We start from the raw sequence: 13648 nt of genomic DNA, 5'->3' as shown, positions 1-13648 counted from the left end.
CAGATCCCCGGCTGATAGTTTCTATCAGGGGTCTCCAACCTTGGCAACTTTAAGACTTGTGGACTTCAATTCCCAGAATTCCTGGGCTGGGAATGCTGGGAGTTGAAGTCCACAGGTCTTAAAGGGGCCATACCTGGGAATGCTGGGAGTTGAAGTCCACAGGTCTTAAAGGGGCCACACCTGCCCACCTCCTGCCAGTCTTAAGACCAGAAGAGAATTCTGGGAGTTGAAGTCCACCCATCTTCAACTTGTCAAGATTGACAAACACTGCCTTAAGGGAAGGCGGGACTGTGCAGGTAGTCCTCGACTTACATCAGTTCATTTAGTGACCATTCAAAGTTACCAAGGCACTGGGGGAAAAAGTGACTGAAGGGCCATTTTTTTCACCTTTACGACATCCTCATCTCCCACTGATCAAAATTTAAGACACTGGGCAACGACGGTTGCAGCGTCCCCGGGGATCATGCGATCTCCTTTTTTTTTTTTGCGACCTTCTGACCAATAATGTCAACGGGGAAAGCCGGATTCACTGAACAACCGTCTTACTAACTTAACAACTGCAGCGTTTCATTTAACAACGGCGGCAAGGAAGGCCGTAAAATTGGTAACAAAACGAAGGTAACAAATATCTCTTACTTAGCAGCATAAATTTTGGGCTCGACTGCGGTCGTAAGGCGAGGACTACCTGTGTGTCAAACCTCCATCAAGCCGGAGCGACCCCTTCCCCCTCCCAGCTCAGGAATACCTGCGCTGAAGCCATTGGGCTGATGGCCCAGCACCACGGGACTCGTAGACAGGCTGGTGAGGACCGCGGCCGCCATGACTTCGTCAATTCCTGCCTTCTCCGTTGGCTTTCTGTAGGACACAGAGGGGAAAAAGAAGTGTCAATCAAAGCCACATTGCATGCAACCCCCAACCCTGCCGAGCAGTGGTGGGTTCCTCCCGGTTCGGCCGAGCCGGTAGCGTTGACATATGATGTCACCGAACCGGTTATGTTCACCCCCCCACGCCCCCACCCCCCGTTATTCTTACCTTTTATTTGGCCCCACCCCCAATCTATTGCTGCCTCCTGAGTCCCAGCTGATGGGCTATAAGGAAAAAAACTGTTTAAACTCTTGCTGAGGAGCTTCAAAGGGCCGGCCTACAGCTGATCAGTTTTAAAAGGCAGTGTGGTGGTAGACCGGTGCCTCCAAGAACAAATGAGTAGACTGGTGCCTCCAAAAACAAATGGGTAGACCAGTGCCTGCAAAAATACATGAGTAGACCGGTGCCTCCAAAAATAAATGGGTAGACCAGTGCCTCCAAAAACAAATGGGTAGACCAGTGCCTCCAAAAATACATGAGTAGACTGGTGCCTCCAAAAATAAATGGGTAGACCAGTGCCTCCAAAAACAAATGGGTAGACCAGTGCCTGCAAAAATACATGAGTAGACCGGTGCCTCCAAGAACAAATGAGTAGACTGGTGCCTCCAAAAACAAATGGGTAGACCAGTGCCTGCAAAAATACATGAGTAGACTGGTGCCTCCAAAAATAAATGGGTAGACCAGTGCCTCCAAAAACAAATGGGTAGACCAGTGCCTCCAAAAATAAATGAGTAGACCGGTGCCTCCAAAAAAAAATGAGTAGGCCGGTACAGCTCTGCAAGCAGTTAAAAGCCTGGTAGACCAGTACCTCTGCTAAATCCTAAAGAATTGTCACATGACCATCAAGCCACGCCCACAAAATAAGCCACGCCCACAGAATTGGTAGAAAAAAATTTAGAACCCACCCCTGCTGCCAAGGATCTGATGAATGAGCCCCTCTGGAATCTCTACCTCTGGAGGGCCCTACCTTCTCTTGGTGACCTTCTCACAAATCTAAGGGAGAAGTCCCTGAGAAGATCCTCTATGGACCACCACGCATACAAGAAACAACGGATCGAAACTAATCAAGGAGAGAAGCCAATTTGAATGAAGGAGAAATTCCCTAACGGCGAGAACGATTAACCAGTGGAACTCCTTGCCTCCAGAAGTTGTAGGTGCTCCAACACTGGAGGTTTTTAAGAAGAGATTGGACCAGTGGTGAAATGTTACCGGTTCGCACCGGTTCGGGTGAACTGGTAGTAAAAAACAGCTATCGATTCCTCCAAACCGGTATTTCCAATCATCAGCTGTACCACGTGATTTAAAATTGCTAGAAAGCAAGAAATTGTTTCCTAGTGAATCTAATCGCGCGGCACAGCTGATCCCCCCCTTGCTGCTCTACTTACCTTCCCAAGCCTCCTTTTGGTACAATACTGCGCATGGGTGCGCGTGCATTTGATGCACAGTGCATGGCGTGCAGCCAGCAAACCGGTGGCAAATCGGTTCAGATTTCACCACTGGACTGGACAACTCTTTGTCTGGTGTAGGTTCTCCTGCTTGAGCAGGGGGTTGGACTAGAAGACCTCCAGGGTTCCTTCGACTCTTGCTATTCTGCATCCAGCATCCTGGTATCTGCAAAACTCAGGCTCATTTTTCATTTCTTGCTTCCAAAGACAATTCACACAACCAATTTTATACTCAAAACAGGCTTATCCTCTCATGCAAAACTTCTCCGAGATGCGCAGTCTCCTTTCCATCATCGTTTTTGAGCTGCTTTCTGGTTAGGCAGCCCGATCGGCTTAATGACCACTGTAACTACTGTAGATTCGCTTAACAAAAAGGTCATAATTGGGCACGATTCACTTAACAACCGCTTTGCTTAGCAGGGCATAGTCTGGTCGTAAGTCCAGGACTAGCTGTACTTTACAGGCAGGGAACCAAACCACACCCTTGCGGGGTGGAAAAAAAGGCACTTCCTGAGGTGAAACGCTGAATACCTTTCCGCAATCTGGATCAAGTTTTTTCAAAGTTTTCTACTTTAAGATATGTGGACTTCAACTCCCAGAATCCTTTGCTGGCTGGGGAATTCTGGGAGTTGAAGTCCACACCTCCTAGAGCTGCCATGGTTGAGAAACACTGTTATAACATCCCATTAATATTCTTAAACACCTCTTTGGAAGCAGGGCCCGGCCCTGCCCAGCTCTGAAATGCGGCTTCAAAGCACCCGCTTGGCACAGCAGCCTCACGCAATGTGCCAACTGGCCCATGATGGCTTGTTTAGACAACTCTGTTGCTTCAGCGCGAGCCACAAAACTACCTCTGGAATCCTGGGATTGCTGAATGACGATCACTGGGTGATTTTGGGGCAATAACCAGGAGACAATGAATTCTAGTTCTGCCTTAGGCATGAAAGCCGGCTGGGTGACTTTGAGCCAATTACCAGGAGATGGTGGAGTTATAGTCCTGCCTTAGGCATGAAAGTCGACTGGGTGACACTGGGCCAATCACCAGGAGATGGTGAGTTCTAGTCCCACCTGAGGCATGAAAGCCAGCTGGGTGACTTTGAGCCAATCACCAGGAGACCGTGAGTTCTAGTTCCGCCTTAGGCATGTAAGCCGGCTGGGTGACTTTGGGCCAATCACTAGGAGATGGTGAGTTCTAGTTCCTCCTTAGGCATGTAAACTGGCTGGGTGACTTTAGGCCAATCACCAGGAGACCGTGAGTTATAGTCCTACCTTAGGCATGTAAGCTGGCTGGGTGACTTTGGGCCAATCACCAGGAGACGGTGACTTCTAGTCCTGCCTTAGGCATGAAAGCCGGCTGGGTGACATTGGGCCAGTCACCAGAAAAAGGTGAGTTCTAGTTCCGCCTTAGGCATATAAGCTGGCTGGGTGACTTTGGGCCAATCACCAGGAGACTGTGAGTTCTAGTTCCGCCTTAGCATGAAAGCCCCCTGGGTGACTTTGGGCCAATCACCAGGAGACGGTGAGTTCTAGTTCCGCCTTAGGCATGAAAGCCGGCTGGATGACTTTGGGCCAATCACCAGGAGACGGTGAGTTCTAGTCCCACCTTAGGCATGAAAGCCGGCTGGATGACTTTGGGCCAATCACCAGGAGACGGTGAGTTCTAGTTCTGCAATCTCCCTAATTGTCACTTTAACTTTCTGCAAGCGGAGGTTATATCAGTTTCCAGGTTTGAGGTAAACGACAGCTGAGATAGAACAACGATACTAGGAAACACTGAAGGAAAACTGGCTGGGGAATTCTGGGAGTTGAAGTCCAGACGTCTTCAAGTTGCTCAGGTTGAGAAATACTTGGTTAATTAATACCATTTCAGGGAAGGGCTTCCTTCTACTTGGAATCCAGCAACGAAGCAATTTAATTTAATGAGCCCTTCAAAGTAGACCAAGCTGGGGGACATTTGATGCTATCTTGCCATCTTGCCAGTCAGGACACGGGACTTCATTCTCCAGCAAGGAGAATATTGGCATTTTTAAAAAAAATTACCTGCCAAAAATTTTGCCAAAAATCTAATAAACAATAGTAATACAGGGAGTATCAACTCACAACAGCTCATTGAGTGACCGTTCCAAGTTGCAACAGGGACTTATGACCGTGTTTCACACTTTACGACCGCTGCAGCATTCCCCGCGGTCGTGTGATCCAAATTCAGACGCTTGGCAACTGACTCATACTTATGACCGTCGCAGTGTCTGTGGTCATGGGATCCCCTTTTGCGACCTTCCGACAAGCAGCGTCAATGGGGGAAGCTGGATTCGCTTTAACGACCGTGTTACTAAGTTAACAAACGCAGCGATTCACTTTAACAACCGTCACTTTTTTTTCAGTTTCTGTTCGAACGGTTGCTAAACAAGCAGTTGTAAATCGAGGACTACCTGTATAACTGCAGGGCCACCTGCGGAGCTTCCCATTTTTAGTCAAAGTGTGTCAAAATGTAGAACCACTAAACCAGCGGTGTCAACTCAAGGCCCAGGGGCCGGATCCGGCCTGCAGGGTGCGTAGATCTGGCCCGCAGGACTGGCCTGGAAACAGCAAAGGACCAGCCCAGGATGCCTCGGCCAGCGAAAACGGAGCTCGAGAGAGCCACCCGCAGCCTTCCTGAGCTCCTTTTCCGCTGGCAGAGGGATGCAGGAGGCCGTCGCAGCCGAAAACGGAGCTTGGGAGCCCGTTTTCCCTGGCAGACCACGTGGCCCACCACAGGTGCCCCCGACAAGACTGATGACGAGCTGGCCGTGTCCCCCCCCTGGCTCCCCCCCCAAGGTCAAACACAACCCTGATGCGGCCCTCAATGAAATCGACACTAAAGGTTCTGCAGCTCCATGTTGATCCGACTCTTCCTCTAACGCAGAGGAAGAGTTCCTCGCGCCTTCGTTGATGAGAACTAGAAACTTGGGTCGCTCCGGCTGTTAAGTTCCCGCTTAGGATTCCTCTCCCGCTTTTGCAGCTTCTCCAAGCCAGAGATCGTAGCCAATTCAATAGAGCCAGAAAAAAAAAATGTTTTTTAAAAAATTGAAAGTGCGTTTTGGAAAGGAGAAAAGAAAAAATAAAAAGAGGCCCCAAACGAAGGGAACTAAAATTGTGCAATTATGCAGGCATTTTCTGAGTGATTTATGCTGTTTACCAGATTCTGCTCGGCTTGGCATCCAATCTGCAGACTCCTGGCACACTGTTTTTACTTGGGGTTTGGGGTGGTGTGTTTCTTTCTTTCTTTTTTCTTTTTTGGAGAACAATGTGGCATGCACATGCCTGCCAAAGCACATGCGTGCTGCGCAGCAGGCATTCTAAATCTCGGGCTGTCATGCACAGAAGCCTGGAAGCGTTTAGCTTCCCGAGGTTCCAGCGACCGACTGAAAAGGGGAAAAAAATATAACATTTCCCCACCCCCCCCTCCAAAGGCAGGCGTGGTCAGCTGGGTGCCTCAAAGCCTCCTCCGCTAGGCCGGGAGAGCCAATGGCCAAGCCATTGCCGGTGGGAGGGACACCGTGGTGTTAAAATCCGTGGCAGGCTTCAGCTAACTTCCTCTGGCTGCTCCCAAAAGGAAGAATTCCCAATTTTCTCCCTCCCTCTTTTCCAAGCCAGGAGCTCCTGGAGTTCCAGATCCAGAGGAGAGAAAGACAAACAGGCTGCCAATCTCAGAGCACAGGTAGTCCTCGACGTACGACCACCACTGAGCCCAAAATTTCTCTGGTTAAATGAGAAGTTTCTTGAGTTTTGCCCCATTTTTCCACCCACCGTTGTTAAGTGAATCCCTCCACTTGGTCAGTTGGTAACACAGTTGTTAAGTGAATCTGGCTTCCCCCTTTGACTCTGCTTGTCAGAAGGTCATAAAAAGAGGAACACACAACCCCGGGACACTGCGACCGTCATTAACTATGAGTCAGTTGCCAAAGCATCTGAATTTTGACCATGGGGATAATGCGACGGTCCTAAGTGTGAAAAACGGTCGCAAGTCACTTTTTTCAAGGCCGTTGTAACTACGAACGGTCACTAAACAGACTGTTGTAAGTCGAGGACTACCTGTAACGCACAAAAGCTCGTGCCTTTTGATAAAACTGCTTGGTCAGAAAAGGGATTATCGGATTCCTCCTGATTTTGTTTACAAACATTACATTATCAGCTCCAAACTTGGAGCAGTAGAGTAGTGGCCAAAATTATGGAAAACTTTTGGGAAAAGTGTATTTTCTAAAACTAGCTAACACCACCACTTTTTTTTTTTTGAGTTGTGTACCATAAAATTATATATCAACGGAAAGATAATTTAATCAGGAATGTAATGCAATAACTTTTATGAAGGATTTGCTATTAGAATAGCAGTTACAGTATAAAGAAGAAAAGGGAAACACGTAGAAAAAACGAGATATACAAAAATGATCCCCATGTCAGTTAATCCTTAGTTGGGTAACCTTTAGCATGAATTATGGCCTTACAACATCTTCCCATGGAGGGAACCAAGTCTTTGAGTTCTGCAGCTGTTCTAATGTGAAACCAAGATTGAAGGATTGCTTCTATTAACTGGGTTTTATTGCTGGGTCGCTTCTGACTAACAAGTTTCTTTACTTGGCTCCATAGATTTTCTATTTCCTTCTTTCCTTCTTTCCTTCTTTCTTTCTTTCTTTCTTGGTTCAATTTATATGCCGCCCTTCTCCGGAGACTCAGGGTGGCTTACAATGCATTAAGCAATAGCCTTCATACTTTTGTATATACCTGCTTAGTAGGGCTTTCGGGCCCCCAAGCGGTGTTCTTTTTTATACGAAGTCAACTTATTGCCCCCACAAACCGGGTCCTCATTTTACCTACCTCAGAAGGATGGAAGGCTGAGTCAACCTTGAGCCTGGTGAGATTCGAACTTGCAGTAATTGCAGGCAGCTGGTGTTACTTAACAGCACTTTAGTCTGCTGCGCCACCAAGGTGCAGTTAAAGTCTGGGCTATTCCCAGGCCATTCCAGCAGTGGAATAGGATTCTCTTGAAACTCCCCCCCCCCCAAAAGTGGTGTTATTAGCCATCAAACCTCAAAAATACACTTTTTCCCAAAAGGTTTCCACAATTACCACTACTGTAAATTCCATATGAATCCAGAGCCTGAATTCATATTGCCACCCACATCCACCTGTGCAGGAAACCCCCTCCCAGGAACAGCCCCCCCCCTTTGCTTTGACCCAAAAATATCTCAAGGCTCTTTTCGCTTCCTCTTCAGAGTTGTTAAAAATCCCACACTCCCAACCCTGCGCAGAAAGCGCAACCAGCTATCTGCTTTTTAATCTTCACAAAATGCATGCCTTTAATTAAATACAGTATTTACCTTCTGCCGGCTGCACAGGTAAGGAGAGCTCACCTGGCCCACCCAACACAACTCCTCCTAAATTACTTTTACACAGAGAGAGACACACACAAAGACCTACTCAAGTGGAAAGAGAAGATGGCTGCCCCAAACCCACGTCAACGCACCCACACAACGCCAGGAAAAAAAACCCTCAAAAAATAAACACCATCTCTCCCACAAAAATTGCGCGAGCAACCTTCCACTTACCCAGAGGTGGGTTTCAGCAGGTTCTGACCAGTTCTGGAGAACCGGTAGCGGAAATTTTGAGTAGTTTGGAGAACCGGTAGTAAAAATTCTGACTGGCCCTGCCCACATTTATCTATCTATCTATCTATCTATCTATCTATCTATCTATCTATCTATCTATCTATCTATCTATCTATCTATCATCTATCTATCTATCTATCTATCTATCTATCTATCTATCTATCTATCTATCTAATTTATATACCGCCCTACTCTCGAAGGACTCAGGGCGGTGAACAGCCAAACAGTAAAAATACATAAATACAAAATTTAAAAAACAAAGTAAAATCGAATTAAATAAGTTTGGCCCAAACATATTAAAACCCCAGTCATTTAAAAAAACAATTAAAATTTGCGTAACTAAAAAGAGGGAAAAGATCTATTCTCTGCCTCCCAAGTCCCAGCTGATTGGGAAGAAATGGGGATTTTGCAGTAACCTTCCTCTGGAGTGGGGAGGGAATGGAGATTTTACAGTATCCTTCCCCTGAAGTGGGGTGGGAATGGAGATTTTACAGTATCCTTCCCCTGCAACGCCCACCAAGCCACGCCTACCAAGCCACACCCACAGAACCGATAGTAAAAAAATTGGAAACCCACCACTGCACTTACCCCAAAAAAAAATATTTAGGGATCGCCCAACGTTACGACGACTCTGAAAAAAGCGATTTACGACTTACGTTCTTTATGCTTACGATGGTTGCATCCCGGTGGTCACGAGATCGAAATTCAGAGGCTCAGCAACTGGCATGTTATTTATGACGGTCGCGGTGTCACGTGATCCACTTTTGCGACCTTCTGATGAGCAAAGTCGACGGGGAAGCCGGATTCACTTAACAACCGGGTGACTGACTTAACAACTGCAGTGATTCGCTTAATAACGGTGGCAAGAAAAGGCCGTAAAACGGGGACAAAACTCACTTAAAACTGTTTCGCTTAGCAACAGAACTTTTGGGTTCAACTGCGGTCGTAAGTCAAGGACTACCTATATATCCAGGACCAAAGACATAGGTGCATTAGAGGTGCCAATCCTAGACCGGCCGTCTCAACCTGAAACCCCTCCAGACAGGCCTGGGCCTTCAACTCCCAGAATTCCCTACGTGACACAGGAATTCTGGGGATTTCCTATCCCCACATGACGAAAAGAGCAGCAACTTCAAAATAACCCCCTATTTACAACACAGCAGCAAATACAGGTAGTCCTCGACTTACGACCACAACCGAGCCCATAATTTCTGTCGTTAAGTGAGGCGCTCGCTTCGTCAATTTTGCCCCATTTGACGGCCTTCTTTCCCGCCACCGCTGTTCAATGAACCCCCTACCAGTTGATAGGTTAGTAACCCCGTTGTTAAGTGAATCTGGCTTCCCCACTGACTTGGCTTTGTCCGAAGGTCGCAAAAAGGGATCGCATGACCTTGGGAACACAGGCAACGGTCATAAATGTGAGTCCGCTGTCAAGCATCTGCACATGACCATCGGGATGCTGGAAAGGGAACTGTGAAAAACGGTCGTAAATCAATTTTTTCAGTGTCGTCGTAACTACGCGAATTGTTGTAAGGCGAGACGAGCTGTAGTTTTGCAAGATATTTTCTCCTTTATCCCGGTGCGGAAAGAAGGACACGGGTTCCTCTTTCCACTAGGCGACACTGCCTTTGATCACTCTTCAGCTTCATTTCTCCAGGGCAAAAGAATTGTTTGTGGCTTTTTTTCTTTTTTCCCCCCCTGCCGCTTCACGTCAGGCCGATCAGACGGGCTTTTATGGCAGCGCCCTTCGCACTGGTAATCTAAGAAGATTAAACATGCATAAATTGGCCTCTTGACTGATGGCTTATTTTTAGCCGGGTGCAGTTGTGAAGTGTGTGGCCAGCATGCAGCACATTGGCTGAGAGCAACGGAGCCATGGCAGACGCACAAAAAGACACAACGCAACAACCAGCCAGCCGCTCTGGAATTGGGAGGGACTGGCATGCAAGAACGGAGGCATTCGCACCCATGTCTTCCCTTGCCTACAAGGCTCTAATTCAGGGTTTCTCAACCTTGGGAATTTCAACTTGGGGGACTTCAATTCATGCTGGCTAGGGAATTCTAGGAGTAGAAGTCCACCAAGCTTGCTGGGGAATTCTGGGAGTTGAAGTCCACCAAGCTGGCTAGGGAATTCTGGGAGTTGAAGTCCACTAAGCAGGCTGGGGAATTCTGGGAGTTGAAGTCCACTAAGCAGGCTGGGGAATTCTGGGAGTTGAAGTCCACCAAGGTGGCTGGGGAATTCTGGGAGTTGAAGTCCACCAAGCTGGCTGGGGAATTCTGGGAGTTGAAGTCCACCAAGCTGGCTGGGGAATTCTGGGAGTTGAAGTCCCCCATACTGGCTGAGGAATTCTGGGAATTGAAGTCCATGATACTCACTGAGGAATTCTGGGAGTTGAAGTCCACCAAGGTGGCTGGGGAATTCTGGGAGTTGAAGTCCACCAAGGTGGCTGGGGAATTCTGGGAGTTGAAGTCCACCAAGCTGGCTGGGGAATTCTGGGAGTTGAAGTCCACCAAGCTGGCTAGGGAATTCTGGGAGTTGAAGTCCACTAAGCAGGCTGGGGAATTCTGGGAGTTGAAGTCCACCAAGGTGGCTGGGGAATTCTGGGAGTTGAAGTCCACCAAGCTGGCTGGGGAATTCTGGGAGTTGAAGTCCACCAAGCTGGCTGGGGAATTCTGGGAGTTGAAGTCCCCCATACTGGCTGAGGAATTCTGGGAATTGAAGTCCATGATACTGGCTGAGGAATTCTGGGAGTTGAAGTCCACCAAGGTGTCTGGGGAATTCTGGGAGTTGAAGTCCACTAAGCAGACTGGGGAATTCTGGGAGTTGAAGTCCCCCATGCTGGCTGGGAATTCTGGGAGTTGAAGTCCACCAAGCTGGCTGGGGAATTCTGGGAGTTGAAGTCCACCAAGCAGGCTGGGGAATTCTGGGAGTTGAAGTCCACCAAGCTGGCTGGGGAAGTCTGGGAGTTGAAGTCCCCCATGCTGGCTGGGGAATTCTGGGAGTTGAAGTCCACCAAGCTGGCTGGGGAATTCTGGGAGTTGAAGTCCACCAAGCTGGCTGGGGAATTCTGGGAGTTGAAGTCCCCCATGCTGGCTGGGAATTCTGGGAGTTGAAGTCCACCAAGCTGGCTGGGGAATTCTGGGAGTTGAAGTCCACCAAGCAGGCTGGGGAATTCTGGGAGTTGAAGTCCACCAAGCTGGCTGGGGAAGTCTGGGAGTTGAAGTCCCCCATGCTGGCTGGGGAATTCTGGGAGTTGAAGTCCACCAAGCTGGCTGGGGAATTCTGGGAGTTGAAGTCCACCAAGCTGGCTGGGGAAGTCTGGGAGTTGAAGTCCACCAAGCTGGCTGGGGAATTCTGGGAGTTGAAGTGCACACCACTGAAAGTTTCTAAGACTGAGAAACACTGCTCTAAAATTAAGCACTGTATTTTTTTCTGATTAATTAGTTGATAAGGTGGTCCTCGGCTTACGGCCACGCTTGAGCCCATCATCTCCGTTGCTAAGCGAGACAGTTGTTAAGCAAGGGGCGCCCCATTCTACGACCACTCTTACCACCGTTCTTAAGTGGATCACTGCAGTTATTAAGTTAGGAACACGGTTGTTAAGTGAATCTGGCTTCCCCATGGACTTTGCTCATCAGAAGGTCGCAAAAAGGGAATCACGTAACCCTGGGACACTGCGACCGTCATAACTACAAGCCAGTGACTAGGCCTTCCAATTCTGATCACGTGACCATGGGGACGCTGCAACGGTCCTCGGCGTGAAAAACGGTCGTAAGTCACTTTTTTCAGTGCCGTTGGAACTCTGAACGGTCACTAAACAGACTGTTGTAAGTAGAGGACTACCTGTATTCTTGTTTTATTTTACTGATTGCCATCCAGAATCATCTGGAGTCAGAGGACCTTATACAGGTAGTCCTCAACTTACAAGAGTTTGCTTAGTGACCATTCTAAGTTACAACGGCCCTGAAAAAAATTTACAATCAATTTTTCACGCTTATGACCGTCACAGCATCCTCACGGTCACGTGACCAAAATTTGGCAATTGATTCATATTTATGACGGTCACAGCGTCCCGGGGTCATGTGATTCACTTAACAACTGTGGCAACAAAGGTCGTAAAATGGGGCAAAATTTATTTATTTATTATTTATTTATTTATTTATCATCTATCTATCTATCTATCTATCTATCTATCTATCTATCTATCTATCAATTTCTATTTATTTATTTATGAGATTTATATTGCCTCCTATTCCTACATGGCGACTCAAGGCAGCTTACAAGAATATAAAAACATCATATGAAAAACAATAAAACTAATAAGAGAGAATCATATATCATAAAATAACCCCCCGCCACGCTCCACAACGACAACACATCACACGAGCCATTTAATGGGCTCCATCCTGCTCTGCGTTCCTTAACAAGTGTCTCACTTAGCCACAGAAATTTGGGGCACAATGGTGGCCATAACTCAAGGACTACCTAAGAAAGAAAGAAAATACCCCTCTGCGCTGGGGTAACCAGGTACCCCCTTCTCTCCCTAAAGCACCTTCAGGAATTCTGCGGCAGAAAAATCTGCGCTTTCCAACTTTTAATAATCTTCTGCACACTTTTAAGGTTGCTTCACCTGTCTCCTGCACAGGTAACCATCTGGATGCTGCCGGCTGCATTAATCTTCTTTTTTGTTTTGTATTTTATTTATACTTATTTCTTTAACACACATAGATGCTTAGTGAGCAGTGTATTGCCTGGGTCAATTTACTTATTATTATTATTACCCGTGTTTCCCCAAAAATAAGACCCTGTCTTATGTTTTTTTGAACCTTGAAATAAGTGCTTAGCCTTATTGCCATGCACTCAAAAGTCCGATTGGGCTTATTATCAGGGGTTGTTTTATTTTGGGGGGGAAACAGGGTATTGTTAATAATAATCATCGTCGTCATTTGGAACACAACACGCCAGATATCACAGTTGTCGAAAACCAAAACGTACAATTTATTGATATCGCGGTACCAGGAGATGCCAGAGTCGAAGAAAAAGAACTGGAAAAAAGTCATGAAATATCACGACCTGGCCATCAAAACGACGCGATTATGGATGAAACATGTGAGAGTGATACCCATTGTCATCGGGGCACTTGGTACCATGTCCAAGGATTTTATAAGATACATCAACAAATTGCAGCTTCCTGCAATAACACCAGCGGAACTGCAAAAAACTGCGCTACGTACATCTTAAGAAGGTACTTGGTTGATATCTAGGACGCCATTAGCACCAGTCAATGGTATTTGTGATGTTCAGTTGACTTGAGTTTCATGTTTAATGAATAAAGTAAATAATAATAATAATAATAATAATAATAATAATAATAAATATTTTAAGAAGATACTTGGCTGATACCTAAGATGCCAGCAGCAGCCCGTATCAACCATCAGTGCCAGTCAATGATATTTGTGATACATTTTTTAAACTTCAGTTGACTGAGTTTCATGTTTAATGAATAAAAGATAATAATAACATAATATTTACGTATACATAGTAATAATAATAATATATTACATTATGTGACAGTATACATAATAGTGTTTTCCCAATTTCTAATTTCTCCCTCTAATTTCTAACCATTAATAAAACAAATCCCATATTAAAAAGTATTCTGTATCTATCCATCATCTCTTGCCCTTTTTAGTATT

At 46.6% G+C, this 13648-nt stretch overlaps 1 protein-coding gene across 1 annotated transcript in view; it reads right to left on the bottom strand.

The window, feature by feature from the left end:
- The window catches only part of SLC2A4RG (SLC2A4 regulator), a 49750-nt gene that overhangs the window by 21265 nt on the left and 14837 nt on the right, over positions 1-13648 (bottom strand). Inside the window, exon 3 of the mRNA XM_060684363.2 lies at positions 746-855. Coding sequence (XP_060540346.2) covers positions 746-855 — 110 coding nt within the window. The remainder of the gene's footprint in view (positions 1-745; positions 856-13648) is intronic.

This window comes from Pantherophis guttatus, chromosome 3 (genome assembly GCF_059756535.1).
Source record: "Pantherophis guttatus breed Tessera chromosome 3, ASM5975653v1, whole genome shotgun sequence".
Taxonomy (NCBI): domain Eukaryota; kingdom Metazoa; phylum Chordata; class Lepidosauria; order Squamata; family Colubridae; genus Pantherophis; species Pantherophis guttatus.
Note: the sequence above shows the minus strand (reverse complement) of the source record. Positions and strands in the feature narration are given on the sequence as shown.